At 42.0% G+C, this 19,202-nt stretch overlaps 2 protein-coding genes across 2 annotated transcripts in view; both read right to left on the reverse strand.

The window, feature by feature from the left end:
- Positions 1 to 1,566: 1,566 nt before the first annotated feature.
- LOC145890644 (uncharacterized) lies at positions 1,567 to 13,276 on the reverse strand. Its single transcript, XM_082981770.1, has 12 exons — positions 13,025 to 13,276; positions 12,084 to 12,287; positions 10,716 to 10,805; positions 9,723 to 9,881; positions 9,100 to 9,249; positions 7,777 to 8,797; positions 7,468 to 7,595; positions 5,503 to 5,705; positions 5,059 to 5,214; positions 3,816 to 3,954; positions 3,197 to 3,361; positions 1,567 to 2,848 (listed from the first exon to the last, which is right to left on the reverse strand). The coding sequence occupies exons 1-12, from the start codon at positions 13,055 to 13,057 to the stop codon at positions 2,705 to 2,707; spliced, it is 2,592 nt and encodes an 863-aa protein (XP_082837896.1). The 5' UTR covers positions 13,058 to 13,276; the 3' UTR covers positions 1,567 to 2,704.
- The window catches only part of LOC145890641 (neurexin-1-like), a 142,378-nt gene continuing 131,473 nt past the window's right edge, over positions 8,298 to 19,202 (reverse strand). Inside the window, exon 30 of the transcript XR_014399571.1 lies at positions 8,298 to 8,308. The gene's annotated coding sequence lies outside the window, so the exon portion shown is untranslated. The remainder of the gene's footprint in view (positions 8,309 to 19,202) is intronic.

Genomic DNA, 19,202 nt, shown 5'->3' on the forward strand with positions numbered 1-19,202 from the left:
GCGAAACAGTGTTTGTTTAGTTTTATATTAGGATGGATTGGTAACGAAAAGTGGGAATTTGCTCTCAATAAAATTATTTCCCGTCGATGATTCTCCGTATTTTAGTGTTCATACCGGTGTTAGCTGCATACAAGCGCACCCAGTGTCAGTATTGCACATTCGGCTTACCTACTTTTGACGGCGTTGCAGTCGATATGGGCGGTGGTAATGTGCTTTTCCCCTGTTCTTACTGCATTATGTTTCGCCTGTGAATTGTATCGTATTAAATAATGTTGCCATGTCCGAGTTCGTACAATGTATGAAAAACATTGCTCATAAATATTGTTATTTGGGATTTATTTGACACATACTTGAGCTTTGAATTAAACCATTATTACGTCAGACAGTAGTAAAGAAATAACCTTTCGGTGACATTTGCAGCAGAACAGAGCGACGACTACCCCGTCACCGCCTTTTGTCACTTTCGAGCGAATGTGCAGACGACCTTTCGTGGTAACTTTTAGCATGCACTTGATGAGTGACAGACGTAACTACTAACTCTTAGGTCTCATGGGGATTGTGGTTTCCATTGTTTGCCACAAGACATTTAAGGGTACATTAACCGTTCGTACCATGGATTTTGTTAGTTAGCATGGCTTTGTAATTGTTGGAAATGTTGCGACCCTGTAATTAACAACTTACAGCTGCTAAGCGCGATGTTACTGGTTTAATTTGTCAATAGGAAGATGCAGACGCTAGGAATTTTAATAAGTGTGGTGAAAGTAATTTTTATAGGTCATCAAAGCCCAACAGATTGTTTTTCATTTCATAATACCTCCATGTTGTGTGCATTCACTGCACCCTATATTTTATATTCAACATTTGTCTGCACCCGCTATGTCATAATCAACATCTGCCAGTCACTGTGACGTCACAGAGTTTGGAATGAGTGGTCATATAACTGACCTTGGGTTTTGGTTTAATCCCTTGGCGATGGCAGCGGCGCCCGGGTGCAAACGGGTTCGCCAAACCAGTTCGATATTGCGGCATTGTTTTTGAAAGATGCCGCACGCAAATGCCCTAGATTACTGCCCTGGCGTGGCTCTAAATCCTGCAGCGGCGCAGCGGGTGATGTTATATGCCCTTGGTTAAGTGCATACGCGTGTTGTTGCGCCCAAATGTGGTCGTTCTGCCAACAAAAGCTTGCGTTTAGGCAGCGTCATCTTTTGCTTCAAAACGTGTGGCTCGCATTGTTCCAACTTTAATGAATATAGATTTTGGAGCGCGACGCTTTTTAAGAAGCAAGATCACTTTATACCAAAGGTGCGAGCTCCTTAATTACGAAGACATGACCCGTGTATTTTTCAATTCCTAACACAATTATACGCATATTGTCAATAAAACCTACAGCAATGCAATGACCTGTCCATCAGCAGTGACAAGCTTTGGCCTTTCGGCAGCACGCTAGCGGGCATTCGACCGTCTTACGTTCGTAATCAACCCCGTCCGTTGTCCAGACCAGGCAAATCCACACGCTGGAACTGTTCCCGACACTAAAGGAACAGACGAGTTAGTACGTACGTCATATTTATTACGGCACAGCATTCGTTAACATTACAGATGTAAGCACGAACACAACATGTTATCACTGCACAGTGGCTCGACAGAAAGCAAATCAAATACAAAAACCACCTCATACACGTCTCAATTCGGAGTTAAACATCGGCGCAAAAGAGTAATGCCAAGTCGGTCTCTTTTGCATTTGGCCGTAACAAGAACATGACAATTGCTGGTACGTTGCCATCCCGTATTCCCGACGCCTTGTCTTACTGTGCTTTATATTTATTGTGTTTTCTTATCTACCACATCGCCAAACACCATGCAATATTGATCAAAGCAACCTAGATTCAATGACTTTGTCCGAGCCAAGTTTGACAGAAAATCGTTTTTAAAGCGTCCTTTTGGCACCTAGTGGGGACCATGACAGTCTACCCAATAGGAGCACTTGACGTTATAGATCATCAGTAAGCGACACTCGAAAATTTGTTTAGTTAAATATTATTGAGGTTTGTGCCGTAAAAAGGTGCTTTTAAGGTTTTCTGACACAAAACAATGCTTTGAGAATTGTTGGAAAGAATTCTCAGGTAATAATTTGAGCCGATCGATCGCCCAAAACCATTCCAGGCTCTCTGATCGATTTTATTTGCGCGTTCACAGTCCTATAGATTGTGGGAGAAAGCAGATTTTGTACGCCAGAATAATTAGACCAAACGTCAATATTAACTATTTTAATCTGCAAGGCTTGGATGTTTTTGACTCCCCACAATGTCATTGGCATACCGGTGTGCAAAATTGCAAAAAATATCCCTGCTGTGTTGAAAAGGTGAAATGTTTCAAACCGGGTGAAGTCTTGGATGTAAATGAACTGACAAACCGTTTTTTTGTTCTAGTTTTTGATTATCAACCATTGGTAAGATCGACATTCCGAACTTCGCATGACCTTTATCGACCATTGTAGCCGATTTTAATGGAGTATAATTATAAGCGTGATTCGACAGTCCTCACCGCTTATACAATTAGTTACATGCACAGACAGAAAGGAAACGGGCCATAGTGCCGGATAACATACAGAACTTCATCAGCACAGCGGTACTTGAAGGCAACAAGGGGCGATAAGTTGGAGGAAACGGACGCCGCAAAGCGATAGGCAAGACGTGCATCTTCCTCACACGTACGACGACTTCTGAGCTTCCTTGAGAATCCGCAACCTCGGGCCCAGAGGAATTCCGATGTCGTGAAGCCGCTTTTCGTCCATGTACGGCAATTCCATCATTCCGATCCGTTCGCATTCAAAGTTCTTGATGTATTTCTGCAAAGTAAACATTCGGTTATTCGTCAAGTTAAATTTAAACAGTGGATGTTAGTTAATACATGTCCTCGGATTTTAGTTTTAGATTTCTGATAGAATTTTTCTCGTATATAATGGGCAACAGCTGCTTTGAAACAAAAGGGCAAACTAAGCATTTCAAAGCAAATATTTCAACCCATGTTCTTCATTTAGGACTTCATTTTTTCAAAAGACAATGTTATGGAAACCATGCAAAAAATATGGTGCAACGTGGTGCTGAACATAGTGTAGATCGTTTTTGCGTTTGATATTGCCTTCGTCTAAGCGATAAAAACTCCAAACTCAATTTCCAGGCAGCGCAGTTCCCACCTCGTATCCAAGCTGTTTAAGGAAAAGATGGATGAGAGGAGGTTGTTCGCCAAAGAATTTCGCCAGTTTGCTCGACAACTTGGGCTGCTTTCCTTCACTTTTTAGGATGATTTGTGGTTGAGTGCGTCTGTTGTGCTCAGCCGCTGTTTGCTGGTGAGTTTTGATCTAAGATGAGTGCGCAATTAGTCCACACATACAGATGTAGGTAATTTGGAATTATACGAAATGGTGATGATGAAACTATGCAACACAACAAATGTTGCCAAAGAAGATTAATGTCAATATGATTGGTCGTATCGCGCAATAACTAAACATATTTTTAGCCGACACAAGAGTAAACTAACTTTTCCATGCAAAATTCCTGTTCCACAGTTTGTTATTAATTACACAATATAACCACCAAAAACCCAGAAGCAAAATCACAAGGAAGGAAGACTAACGAGAGCAACCGAGTCACGTGACCCTGTTTACTTGTTGTGTTTTGTTTTGCTTTTCAGTGCTATTATGGACTTACACGAAATCCCCATTTGCGGTGCCTCGTTCATAATTGATTGCACGAGTCAGTTACCGGTTGAGAAAATACAGCGCCCGCAAACGCCAGCGAAGTGAAAACACCCACCTCCTGCACTTGCTGACGTAGTTGATCGATTTCGCGTGACGTCACACTCTGGTGACGTAACTCCGACGAGAGTTGGGCGAGACTGCGGGCCAGGGTGACTACGTGAGCTTCAAGTCTGGTAAACCGCTTGTTGACCGATCTGTACAATATAATGTTGATGGGATTATTGTTGCTGACGTGTTTATTTTTAAAATTTTTTCGTCCAAGTAGTTATTACAAATATGCATTGTTTTTATCACTTTTTTAATATTAATAGTTGGTACAACACAATTGTTTTCATATGAAACAAAGCTTCAGCGGATTGGTAAAGGACTGTCAAATTCAAGGGGCAGCCACAAGGTCAAATGTAGTGCTTTTGTTGGGCAGTGCGCCACACTTATTATCGATTATGTTGCAACAACCTGTCAGCAACATATTTTTCTGGCAACGAAAACGTATACGCTATGTTCTGTCTATTCTGTGTATCAAAAGTTCAAACTCACGCAACACACGACGTTCACTGTGCTCGATATAGCAAGATCCACCGCAAAGTGAGAAACGTTTCTAAATATATGGCCAGACTTACTGGCATTGCTGCCAAGGCATTGCAGCATAAATATATTATGTTGCTGTTGCTGTCAGGCATATTTCAATTGATCTGTTCTTCTGGCACAAAGTCCTTAAATATTGTATGTAACGCGGTTTGGGGAAAATTAAACAACCCGATCCTTAAAAAGTCGCCGAGAATACCATTATAAACCACTAATATAGGCATCCTATCGATTTTTGGCGCGGCAATGGCGTTCGTTTCCTCTCGAAACAGGTGCAATAGCTTTGCACTTAGTGGCACATTGCCCAGCCCCTCGAAAACCGCCATGCATAATGAATGCGCAACCGCGGTCGTGATTGGATCGACAAAGGCTATTTCGTTAGTGACTCTAATTACCGTCGACCAATTACGAAGGAAATGTGGCGTTTTTTTTTTAATTGTGAGCCGCCTCGTGCCCCGGTAACGCGATTCCGGTAACGCGATTCGCTGTTCTGTGCCAACATCAGTTGAGCGTTCCACGAGTTGAGACATAATCGCCCACCTCATATATTATTCAAAGTATCCAATGTAACGCTACGCTTAATGTCGACCATTAATGCCAGTCAGCATTAAAAGGACAAACGGGACTTAGTTTAAAACGTTTAACATTACATACAACCAGCCATTTTCATGTAAAAATCACGCCCGGAAACGTCAAATTTTAGAATTTCTTACCTAATTTCGCGCGAATATCTGTCCACGCCACCGACTCCCGAGCGCCTCCTTCTGACTGACTTTCGCAGAGCCCCGCTGCACACACTAGTGGTTGTGATGGAACGAACGCTCGACGTTTCTCCTATTTCAGAGGCGTCGATCGTTACTGACGAATGCCTGTAAGGGTAAGACATGCGTCATCTCTTGTCGTTTCTGATTATCGACCACAACGGAGTGGGGCAGACTGGCAATACGAAAAAAATCTGTCAGAAAAATTTAAATGCGGAATTTATGACCGCTGATTGGCGTGCCCCCGTTGACAAGGTTTGTGGAGTTTGAATTGTCTTAATAAGGCTCGAAGATGTTTAGATACACAACATTAACTATACAACAAAACTAAAAAGGTGTCGTATCACTAATTACCCAAATTTCCTCGCGTTTAATGCCTTCCAATTAATATCCCACCTGTAGTATGCGCTGTGTCGACTACGGTCAGCGATGCGGCATGATTCGTGCTGCTGGGACCAGTCGGTTGCGTCACTGTCGTCAAAGCGACGTCGCTGCCTGTGCTTCTTGCTGACTCTTGAGCGTTCATCGCCCGAGAGGTTTTTCGGGTGAAACCCTCGTCTTACTGTTGATGCCCCGCGCTGTAATTTACTTGAAACAATCTAAACAGACAAAAAATAATTGTTATATAAGCATTCTGTACAAAAAAAATTTTTTGGGTTAAAACACATTTTAAGCAAGCACTGGTGTCGAACATCTTAGCATTTAAAATCACGCTACCGAGCGACATCAATATAAACACAGCAGATTACCAAGAGACTCTTTTTGGAAGAAACTCATTAGATCGAAGGAAATTAAGAAGAATATTATGGCGTTCCGAGCCTTATGAAAATACCTCTAAATTATTCATTGTTTTTGTTCTTTTATGTGGTTGTGAATTGTGCCACTCATGTGGGTGCTTCCCAGTAATGTCAACACGCACAATACTCCCAAGCTTTTTGAAAAGCCTTGAGCGCTGCTATGAATATTTAGTGACTTACTTTATCTTACAAAAATCCCTCACAGAAATCTGTGGTGAGTGACGCAAGGTACAACACCTATGAAGCTTTTACCACTATCAGCAATATAATGCAATTCCCGAAAGTTAAAAAAGTCATTCATTATCGTCATGTGCAACCTTTTTACAATTCCTATCATTTGATATGCGGTTAAATGGAAGTCAAACGCCTAATGCGGGCCGTGTTGACACCGACGACGTTGTTAAACACCCATGAAGAACGCAACCGTATATGCATTAATTTGACTTGGGAAATAATTTGACTACACAACTTTATGTTGAAGGTTCGCCAGCTAGTTTTCCAACATTTTCTAGACATTTAACTAATAAATTTTTAATGTGTTGGGGGATGTGGTGCACAGTTGTGCCAGGCATGTCTTGCTTCATCACCCAAAATGTGCACATCGGACAAGAGGATCTACCCACAAAACTAAGAAAAAAACTGATAGGGATTCGTACCCAGGTGGTTCAAATCCCACTGGGGAAAAACACGATGGCGTTCAACCAAGCTAAACTACCATCGAACGTCTGCGATGAGGTAAACTGTAATCGGTTGACGTTAATATGCATCAGTTACATCGCACAAAAACATTGACAAAGCCTGCATTGCTCCCATGAAATATTTTAATAAATAAATGTTGCTTTGTAAGCAATGGGTTTGCCTTCACAATACAACTTTAATTTTCACACTTCAAAATTATGCGTGTTCGGAACTCGTCAAACGAAACTGTAGAAAAAGGTATCATAGCCTATTAAAAACTGCCGTGCAGTTGTTTTAGCGCTTGCAAAACATAGAATCATATACGTAACAAAATAATGTACAACATATGTTAGACAGCGATAACAACATGTTGTTTAAGGTAATCTGAGATGCGTTACGCAAACGCCAGCTGTTCAACGAGGCGAGATTCGATTTATGCACTGTAATGACCTCGGCTGACGCATCCCAAAATTCAACAAAGGTGATTACTGGGACGGAAATGGAAGAATATGGTATGCTGACTAGAGAATTGGCTGTGACGTTTCGGAAATATATTTAATATCAATCAATTGCGGGTAATCAAATTGACAGAGTCCACTTCCAACGTGAAGAAATAAAAGATGGGAGATCCATATCATTATCCATAAAATAACAACGTAAAGTGCGACTAATGATCTTTGTAGGACAGAAAATTCACTGCCGTATAGTTGAGTGAGCGAAATTGCAATGAAGAAATAAGTTTTAAATTTCTGGTTTGGCGGCGTGTGGTTTTTACGGCATCCAGACCGAAATGACAATGACAACATCGACGCAAAACACGTCCTTTCTCACAATATCGATTTCAGAGGCGATGCGCCTATATTTCCTTGTCATGGGAGAAACTTACCTTGGATTGATTTTTCATTTCCATATTCTTGGCCTTGGCGTCACTGAGGGCGCTTTCAGTCGGCGACAGCTCTTCTGCGCCACCCAGTGTAGGAGAAAACGGCGGATTGCGAGATTGGAGTTCTTTCACTGCGAAGAAATAAAATAACTGTACGGGCGACAAAATACTAAAAAATGCCAGAAAAAAACACATTTTCCGCTGGATTAATTCGCATGTTTATTTTAGGTTGTATTAATTAATTATAATTTAAGACTCACGATTCACGAAATTTTGCGAAATTAAACAAAGTGGTAAGAGTGGTAAATTTACCTTTACTGTCTGACTTTGCTCTACGCAAGTTTGCTGACGGATTGTGCTTCACGAAATGCTGCTCAGCTATCGCCTTTGCTTCAAGGTCCTCCTCGGCAACCACTTCATCCTTCGGATGAACGACTTCATCCTCCTCCGGGAAGGAGAGCGGGGGAAGAAGAGGAGTACTGGATCTCGACCACGCTTCTTTGGGAGGGGAGAGATCTGCTCTTGTTGGAGATGGGATGTCGGGTTCTTCGCTTAAAATTGACGAGTCAAAGTCGAATACTGACGCCTCCGGCTCCAGCACTGTTCCACTGTCACGGTCATCGCTCTTACGCGTGTCTCTATCGTCCCCTGGTGGCTGCTTTTCCGGACATTGTGGCGACCGCTTGGTGCCGCCGTTCCGTCCATTCACCGATTCATTGCTGACCGAGTGATGTACGGCACGACGGAAGCTGAAGTTTTGTTGTGGGTAGTGAGGGCGCGCTTCACTCCTTTTGTGCGACGCAATGACGTCACCTGTGACGTGAGGTTTTGCGGGCGACGACGACTTAAAATTAGGCGATCGACGCACGGGTTCCTGACGTGGATGAGGGGATTTCACAGGTGACTGGTTCGCATTGGGAGATCCCCCTTTGTGGCCATGATGGTCATGACGCTGTCCTTGCGTCATATTTTCGTAGCTTCTCGCTTGGTGGCGATGCAGGTGCCCCGTCGGCGTGGAGTGTTGTTGGGGTTGGGGCGGGCTATTGTACATGTGCTGCTGGTAAGTAGGCGCGGTAAGGCGCATTGACAGCGCTTGAGAGTTCGGATCGGGGTTAAACACCATCTGAGGTTCAACATTGTCGTTGTCAAAGCATAGGGAGCGCCTCAGAGCCGGAGCTGGCCTTTGCTGCTGGTCTCGAATGGGAGCCTTTCCACCCGACTGCGGGGACCGGACTGATTGGACAGCATGGCCGTTGGGTGATTGGTTGGGAGTTGTGCGTTGCGGCTCGTGATTATTTACGACCAAACGAGTACTTGACACTCGCGTTGGTGCCTGAACGGAAAGAACTTTCAAATGTACGTGAATTGTCATTACAAAATATACGTTGTTAGGAATTTACATGAAAGGCGGAATGCCTGTATTAATTTTCTTACCTTTTTATACATTCAACAAATGTGTTCAAAGTTGTCAAAATGATGACAAAAATTTATTTACACTTAAATATGTTTTATGGTTCAGATGACCGAGTATTCAGTAAAGCGGTATACTCTACTACGTCACAACTGAGTAAGCTCTTTCCCAAAAACTTAGCACATCACTGGTGATAACAACCAAAGTTAAGTTTTTTGTCTTACCGCCAGGTAAGGTCGGTGCTCGGGCACCTTATTCCAGTTCTCATCGTGGTGAAAGCTTGGTGGAATGGCGCTCGTACAACGGCGTGGTTGAGCATGAAGAGGGTTGGTCCTCACGTTGTTTGGACTTACTGAACTTGCGTGTTGGGATTGCTGTGGGAGTATGATAAATATATATCGATATTACGAACATCTCGCATTCCTTTAAATGTTTGAATTGTTCGTGCCGACGTAGAAAGGTTGGTGTCGGGTAGGGATGATCCGAACCGAATCCGAATTCGAATGAGGAAACTTTTCCGAATTTAAAACTTTGCTACAGCAAATAAGGTTCACGCAGGCTTCGCAGCCAAGGCATACTTCTGCGTTGCTACAGCAAAAATTCGAACTGCTATTTGTTTAGTGTGTTTTATGGCCAACTAAAAAATTTATGACGTCATTGAATATTCGGATTCGGCCAAATAGTGACTGTTGGTATTCGGATTCAGAATCTTGTTTATCTATTGCTTTTCTGACACACGCCTATTGGTAAGATAGAAAAAAGGGGGCATATCATATCTCTTTTTGCGTTTTACAAAAAATCAAACTTAGTTAAAAAAAAGTCGCAGAAATCAACTTGGGTCACTTACGTTTCTGTTGACAAGAACGTAGTCGCCGTTGGAAAGACGCTGTACGAGCCTCCCGCTATGGGGATCTCCCCCTGTCCTATTCATTTCCTGTTGTTTTTGAGGGGAACTTGAAGCGAAAGGACCAGGCGTCCTGCTTCTGTTTCTGGTTGGAGGTGGAACCTTTTAGATATAAAAACAAAAAATACTTTTAGAAATCAAACAAATAAATAAACATCATAAAGTACATAAAAGAAGGTTTACGCGACGTCGTGTGCGATATGTTGTTGTCACCAAGGTGTGAAATAATGTTACAATAATGACACGTCTTATGGGCATGATAGGCGTTGCGCACTTTGTCACAAATTCATCCTCGACCCGGTGAAACATTGTACATATGTACTGTTTCTGTGTTTTTTTGCGCCCTTGAAGCCAGGGTGCCACATGAACTGTGATTCTATAATCCAAACAAATAAAGCGCATAAAAAACAACTGCACTCAGCTTGGTACGACGTTAGTGCACGTGTAACTGCGTTTATCTTTAGTATCTCACATAAATCTAAGTTCAGGTCGATCGTACGAGACGTAATGACAAAAGCTTCAAAGCGTGAGGGCTTGTGTCCACTCCGCTTCGTTAATTATCAAGTGCGTCGCTTTTTGTTTTCCATCCAAGCAAGGCAAACACGATTTAAATCCCAGTTCCCAGGCGATTGGGTTGCGCCGAGAAACAAAGGAGCAAACGATGATTTGGTCGCGTCACTATGTTGATGTGGATTGTTATCAACCAATACAACGCGGGTGTGTTAGAGTGAACAAACACATACAAATCGTATTAACCTGACAAAAAAAATTACCAAATGTGTTTAAGTGGTCTTCATAAAATGTGGATGGCCTTTGCACGTGATGAACAAAAGTTAAAAATCATCAAAGACGTTTGCGACAAATCTATTTACGGTTCATCATTTATATAGTCAGGTTTGAAAGCGTTACGAATGGATTACACATATTTGCTCTTACCTTCTGAACCTTTCTATCATCCGTTCCTTCAGTATCGCTGTTCAACAAATTACGCAGTCTTTCCTCGATGGTCAACTCAGCGGATTTTTTCTGTAGACATGCATTTTTTTTAACTCTATATAAGCTACATAGAAAGAGAAAAACTGCTTCAAATATGTTTTATTGAAAAAAAAACAATCTGTAAATTCCCGAATACAGCAAGCCGATAGCAAACTGAACTTGAGCAACACCACTACAACCTTCGTAAATTTCAAAACGAGTAAATCAAAACGACTTGTCTAAATGTAAACCGTTACCAAACAAACAAAAGGTCATATAAAAATTTATATATACATATACATATATTCAACAGGTCTATAGCAAAATAAGTGAAGTATGTTTGAACATGAAAAGACGTTGTATACGTAAATGCCAAATCGCCCACTTTTGGGCTCAACCCTTAGAACAAACATGCTCAAAAGTCAATCTAGTTATGCACCAAACTTTGTGTGACAAATCGGGCAACCTCAAACTGATCAACGCTTTGACCTCCATCATTGGTTAAGCCCATGCCTAGCCCTCGAACATTGCTATTATCCTCCAGACAAACCTGTATTGTGACTCACAGTCGCGAAAATTTCTAACTTGGCTGTCTAGGCAGTATACTGTTGACCTAAAGACCTGCAACTGTTACCAGCAAAGCTCTCGCGGCCGATGACACTGGACTATTCTGGAGCAACACAGTCAACAAACTATCGGAGCTTGATGATGCAGCAACGCATAATCTTCTAATCCTGCTTTTCTGGGAAAAGTAATGGCTGGGCCCAGGAGAAAGCCAGTGGACAATTATCGCTTGACAAAATGCTTGGAATGTCCAAGAAGAGTGTCTATTGTCATGGAGCGGCAATTAAAGACTGTTATGTGCGCTGCCGCGTTTGTGACACAACGATTGAATTGTCACAAACAATGCTCAGCGATTTTCAATAGCAAAGGGCCCTGATGAGAGACCTTTTGAAATGTGGTGATTTCAATAATGGGCGGTATACAGTTTACAAATTGCCTTGGTTTGGTTTTCGTTTGTCTGCTACAGGCTAACACCAAGGGATGAGCAAGCAGTATAAGCTGCAAAATCAACAAGTATTTCTATCAGTAATTAAGCTGAGCAGTTCTGAAATGGGCGTGGTTACTTTGTCTTATCCAAGACATTCTGAAAATAAGCTTAGTGCGCTTATTGCGATCTATTTCAAATACGTTCTGACAGTGCTCATAAAGTTGAACACAATTTCACGACTTAAATATTAAATTAGTTCCATGTCCCCAATGCTCATTTTGCAATATACTGATATAAGCTACATTCAAGAAAGGGGCGATTTATAAAGCAAATATTACCTGGGAGTGTTGTGTTGCCAGCTGATAGCTAGCAATGTGACTGTTAACCTGGCTGACATGGGGAGATTGAACGTGCTTTGCTTCGGACGAAGGCGAGGTCGACTGAAATGCTTTTTCTCGAATCGCCTGCGATAATCCGAATATATGTCTTCGGCCATCAGGGGTGCGAACTGGATTGGGGTAATTTTCATGTTCGGATGTTCCCTGTCAAAAATAAAACGTTTAAGGTTCATTGGAAACTGTTTTTACCGTTTTACACGATGGCAACGGAGATTCCGAGTGACTGGTCAACTAACCATGCATTTACAATTATTTATAAGTTACACCATGCATTTACAATTATTTATAAGTTACAGCTATAGATTATCCATTGGCAGAACAGTTTACTTTTAATCGAAAGTATATAGTGACTGTACAACTGAATCCGTATATATTTAACACATAACACTAAGGACCATTTTCAGTGAGGATCGATTACTGCTATTATTGTTTCATCGAGTTCATTGTTCAGTGGTCACGTGGTCTCAGATCTTGTAAACAGCGTATATTCTATGGCGTAAACGTCGTAAAATGTTGTTTTGGAAGTGACATGTTTTTTACAAGTTTTCCATTGCATTATTGCTGATTAATTTTGATGATAAATGCACAATATTGAAGCGCGGCCTTTAACTTGATGTTCGTAGCAATTCGCGATTAATTGGTTTAAAGACACCGATTAAAATCGCATGCCTTTTAAGCTTATATTGTTGTTGCTATATACCAAAACTGGGTGTTGCCTAAGTTTTAATGCAGTTTTAAATTTAGATTAATCCACTATATTAAGGATATCATAATAATGTTTCCAAAAAACGAAGGGAAAGCATATCATTTGACCAATGACTTACAACTGAAAACCGTGCTCAACGGAAAACAACCCCCTCAAAAACCCAACCGGTACTTACCGGAGTCTTTCGACCGCGTGCAGTGGCAACCATGGCAACGCGTCTAGTTTCTGACGTCACAGTGGAATTCCTTCAGCAGCTAGCTTTCGTTGGCAACCGTGGGAAGCATTACGTTGTTATCGATAATGTCCAACACGTTCTAAACATTCCCCGGCATGTCGAGGAATACAAGTTCGGTCAACAGAAATCTTTACAATCACAACGTAGACAGTTCGATAATTCCTACGTGCTTTCCAGATGGCAATAATTGAGTCCTGCGACTGAAAAAAATGTCGGTTTGCGGTCGTGTTTTCTCGCTAGCATATACCGCGACAACCAACCAACATTCCCGTCGTGTTGTGTATTTGACACTGTCAACATTCCTGGCTACTGTTTGAATAACAGTTGACAACTATAAATATTGTACTGGGAGGATTTACATGTACTAACTACGTCATATGCGGCGTTTTTCATATGAAGCAATACAACCACCAAATATTTCCGAACTATACCGCAAGTCATTTAAATGACGGATACTTCGACGAACTCTTATTCGCAAGTAAAAGTTTCAACTCAAGTAATACGTTATTTGGTATAACACAATCTGTATACAGATACAAAAAGGCAACTGTGTGTATAAATTGTCACATACAATGTTCAGATGCTACCATTATGATGCGGTCTCCGTACACTTGCTTGTAAAACCTTGTAGCCAGACTCCTGATCCCCTGTATCAATCCCTCATGAATTATTCCCACTAAATATACAGCCGTTCGACGATACAATGCCCACTGTTTGCCTTGTCACGAAGAACTCCCATATTCCGTTCTAGCACAGTGCGCATGTGTGTATTGGCCAATTCCTGATGACGGGCAGGCAATTTTGCGCGCTTTAGTTTAATCGCATTTTCGGTAGGACGCCATCTTCCCGGAACGCCTTTCATGTGCCTCAAATCCCGGCCTTGGCTAAACAGGCTCTTGGCCCGAGACGGCGCGTCTGCCCCGGTCTCAAGCTCATTTGCGGCTGGGCTCAACTCAAATCCCGACGAGAGAAAGCGCTTCAAGACCTGTGATTAGCCGTAGTTACGTAATAAACCAAGCCGTCCACCTCCGCCACAATACTACTCAATCTACCATCACGCCCCGAAACTCCGCAACGTGATAGCCGGTTTTGCCACAAAGCCATGATATTACCAATATCTGGGCCAGTCCGAACGCTACGCCCTCGTTAAACCAACACCCTCCCAATCTGCGCTGAGAACAGCAAAAAACTGGCTGTGTGTTGCGATTGTGCGCCGGATACAAGCACGGCCACAGGGCTGAAGTGCTATTGATTTTCCCTGAAGACCTGAGCAAACATGTCTTTCGTCGAAAAGTCGCTTTGTACAAGTTGCGCACTCAGAAACAACCCAATAAGTTTAAACGTATTGGAGAGAAAGTGCGACCGGTCGTGCTCGGATGTCCCACGAAAGGATTTAACGATCCCAAGCTTCTTTTCTTCTGCTGAGCGTGATTCATATGTCTATCCAGGATTCATTTTCCACACCCCATGCGATTACATCTAACTAATTTATTTCTATTAAATCCAGCACTTTCTCGGCGTATATACAGAGAGTCGATCGTACACAAGAGCAAATTACACCGCTGGCTGGTAAGTTATCCAAGTACCTTCTCTAAAGTCTAATTTCTGTAAACAGAGGTTTGTATGTTTTGCACATAACAGTTACAACGCAGCGGCTTAAGTGTCGCTAGCGTAAACCTCGGTGTGAGTAGCGCCTTTGATTGTACCGTTATTACTGGAGTTCAATGCTTAGTTTAGCACGACCGTTGCTGTTTTTTCACTAAAGATGAACAAATTAAGTTTTGAGGAGTACTCAAATTGTGACATGTCTTACAATTATATCATTATCGTCAATACTAGACTTTTCGGGAAAATTTAATGCGATCAACAATGCCACCATAAACCTGTAACTATAAATCTTCCACAATTTACGAAACGTCCACTAATCAAACACAGTCGTTCGCTGTTGCCTGAGCCAAACTCTTTCAGAACACAATAAAACACAACCGCGGACAACACAGACGTAACCGCAAGGCTCCAGACAAAACTTATTCTTTATCAAGCCCGATTCCCTTGGCAGACTACCTCTCAGTGTTTGGCCTTTGGAACTGAATAATGCTGTGAATTTCCAAGAGTACAATTATGAACAACAACAACACAGAGGGCAACTCGCAACTACCGCCTGGTGGCCCATTTTCGCGGCCACAAAACCAAATAAAACCCAACGGGGCGACAAGCCAGTGCGAGTTGCTATGACGACCGACCAGTTGCACCACACGCTCGTTTCCACCACTGTTTCCTCGTCGGAATTTTTAAACCATTTGACCTGCGGTTAATTCGATAAACGGAGGCACGAACGGCGTGAGTTTGGGTGTCCTTCGTAGGTTCCCAAGACCAGCAATTTGCCACGCGCTGCACCTCAGCACAAAAACCGATTCGGTAGGGTTATATAGCCGCCTCCCTAGGGGCGACTACGCTGAAACCACTGGCGTGTGATGGAAATGGGCACTTTCGTGTTCCGCAAATAAAGGCGATTGTCACGCCAAGCTCTAAGCCCGATGTGGGAAAAATTCAATTGTATCAGTCTGTACTCTGTAGTGTTGAGCAATCCATCGGTATTAATATTTTACAACGCGGACAGCTGGAGATTGCCGTTACGTCATCCTTGGCGTTGAAGGGAATCTCTACATCGCTTTATATATAAAGGATGCTTTACAAGGGCTGTTGAGCATTTTTTTTCAACGACTATTCTACAAACAGATGGTCACTGTTAGCAGCTCAACTATATATGCAGTTTACAGAATTCATATAATTGGCTCCATGTTTATATATGACTATTCTACAGTCGCTAATATACAGCAATTATCTTCTAAATGTGAGAAATTCTGACATTAATTATACGACAAAACTGTCAACAATAACAAGTAATGGCTACCTTCCTTTCTTGCAAAAACATACGTTTGAAACAAACAGTAATACTAAAAATAACTTCTCCAGAATTAATTAAAAATAACTGCTTATTCGGCAGGAAGATATATAGGTGCCTACGAATTTCAGTAACATAAACGTGATTTTGTTAACAGTGATACGACGGTTATTCTCAAACTACACCTGCATCGTCCACCTTGCGAAACGCTGGTGAACTATAAAAACATTCATCGCCTTCTTTTCATTCTTTTAGAGCGCGTCGCTTTGTAGCTCAACTACCACTTGCGCGGGCCGTCTTCAATTAGTAATCGTTCCGATAAACTACGCCATCTCGCCGACTGGCCACCGCCTTTCCAACTTTCAAAAAGCCGCAATTAACGAAGGCGCGGGTACAAGTGCACTCGGAAAGCTCTGAAGATACACTCCCGGTCCACCATGCTCCACCGACGAACAAAAGGCCCCCCGCCGCATCCAATACCACTGCAGCCGCTGCTCAAACGATTCAACCAATCACAGACGGTCTTTGCATGTGACGCGCATCGCCGGTCGCGCTTCGATCGCCGTGGATTTGATCCAGTCACGCATGAGTGGCCTCGATGAGTAATCCGCCGTTGATGATGATTGATGTGGTTGATTGGCCTAAAATGGGACGCGGATGTCGGCGGTAATGACGGGCGCGTGTATTTATTTGTGGTTTTATGCTTTCTCGAATGAATATCGTAGAATAAACAATGTCGATTCGTGGAAATCGAATTGTAAATGAGCCTGAACAAATTTGTGCCTTTTTTCTTAGGAATCTTCTTATTTGCGAACTCTTTGCGCATTCAAATCTTGTTGATATACAAAGTTTTGTGAAAGTTGAAGGAAATCTGTGTAAGTTCAAGGATAATCAAAGAATGAGAAAAAAACAGATTATCCCGTGACACAGTTAAAATGTACGTACTAAATCCATCACGTGAAACTAACCACCTGTGTTCGTTGATCAGGCAACAATAAACTATATGGCGTTCGATATCTATTCCAGGCCCAAGTAGTGGTTTGACGGATATTTATTGTCACATCTGAACGGCCTTGTATCTTTTAATAATGGACCACAGATCGGATTATTGCCATTAGCGAGACAATGATAATCTGTCTATCCATGATACCGGATACGATAGAATAGTTTAGAAGGTAAGTGTCTGCCAATACTTAAGTACACATGACATATGGTGCGTTTCTCCATGGCACGTGTGGTCATTACATTGACCGTGTCCACAAGTACGGTAGAGGCTTGAGATGTGTTATAACACAAATACAAATAAACGTATACCCATGTTGGTACACTAATCCCGAAACCTCACCGTAAGAGAATGTCACTAATGAGGTGAACGATTTGTATTATAGTGGCACACACCTGTACATGTTTTTTACGTCATTGTAAAAAGTGAGAAAGCGTTGCGACAAAAGAGAAATTTAGCAAAATGCGTAGCGGCACATTATAAAGCGCTTGACGTGCTGTGGCTATTGTTTACCGTAAGTTTGAAAATCATTTAAAACACTTTTGGTCGGCAATTACAACGCGGGGGTTTCTGTATTTTTCGTTCTAACGGCCCAAATCAAAGGAAATTCAACTGTAAAGGTAGCAAGACATTTGTATCTACGAAAACTTCGCCATGGAGGCGTTTGCTGGGATCGACGAAACGCACAAAAGAGGATTATGCTTGGCATTAAACAATCGACGGCTAATTACTCCGCAAGAGAGGTTTGCTGCTTGCGGGCGGTCTCGATAATAAGTTACGATGTGTGCACGATCTGGATTTGATCCAAACAGCTCACAATTGTTACAACTCTACTTAAAGTCATAATCAATTAGAGGCAAATAGTGTGAACGTATAAAGAAATAAGTTGTTGTGACCCGCAGGTTTGGGTCGAACGGGCTTTTTCATGTTGCGGCAGTGCAAGAATCGTAAACGGAGATTGTGTCGGTCAATTGAAGATCCATCGTTACCCGCCTTTAATATGCCATAAGCCGCGATTATGCAGTGCGCGACAGAGTTCACTGTCTGCTTTGTTTGGATTTTGAAAAGAGCGCCTGCTTTTTGGTAAAATAAAGCTTCGGTTGCGCTAGCCGTGTCGGTCTTGTGACGGTGGCTGTTGGTTGGAAAGCAACTTGAGCAGTTTGTTGATCACGTGGTTACTTTCCTTTTGATGCAAGATGTGTTTAAATGTTGAATAATTGGCACATTGTCCAGAGGATTTACGATTTTTCTTTGAAGCAGAAATAATAATTTCGCTCAAAGGAATGACACCCCCGTTTCTGCTGCAAAGAATTCCAACGTAAAAGTGATACATGGAATTCGAGTGGGACATCGATGCTGAAATGAAAAAGTCTTAAGTTTTGTTGTAACAGTGTACCATATTCCTTTGACGTCCGTGGTTTAAAAAAGAAGTTAAAACGAAAGACGGTATTTAACATTTTGCGCCATAAATGTCACATTGTCCTTTTGCATGAGACCCATTTTAATCCCGTCAACGAGTAACTATGGCAACTGGAATGGTATGGGGGAGCTTATTGGTCACATAACAACAGTAATAACAGAGGCGTTGGAATGTGTATTGCACTATATCGATGTGTTTTTTTACCACACCGCACAAAGTAAAACGGTTTTTGGCTACGCTACGCCAAATAGTGTGTAAAACATTTTTTTTACATTTCAGGGTGGTGGCGCTGTGGAATGCTGAGTTCGTGCCGCAAGTCACGTGGCTCCACGTTCCGCTTGACGCGCACATGCTGAGTTTGTAAGGTGATTTCTTGATTGAATTTATTGATTTGTTGTATTAGATTGTAATTACCTGAAGTGGCGATTGTACTGTTGCAGTTTGTACCATTTGTACATTACGTTGCACGCCGAAAATGGTTTTAAATATACGGAGTTACAACTTGTAGGTGTAAAGCGTATTGTAATAAATTAATTTGTTTACTGCAGCTTGAACATTGTTTGTAATTAGCATAGCAACTAGCGATTAAAGTCATTTTTATGATAGTCAGTCAAACTGTAGCACCACAGTATCAAAATCTTCTGCATAATCATTGTACCTGATGAAAAACCGGTTTTTCTTATTTGATTGTTTATTGCGCTATACACGTAACACGGGAATGTTTTATGGTAGTTGTTACGTGTGTGTGTGCGTACATTCGTTCTTGGTAATTTTTATGTTATGTTGACAA

This window comes from Ascidia mentula, chromosome 2 (genome assembly GCF_947561715.1).
Source record: "Ascidia mentula chromosome 2, kaAscMent1.1, whole genome shotgun sequence".
NCBI classification, from domain to species: domain Eukaryota; kingdom Metazoa; phylum Chordata; class Ascidiacea; order Phlebobranchia; family Ascidiidae; genus Ascidia; species Ascidia mentula.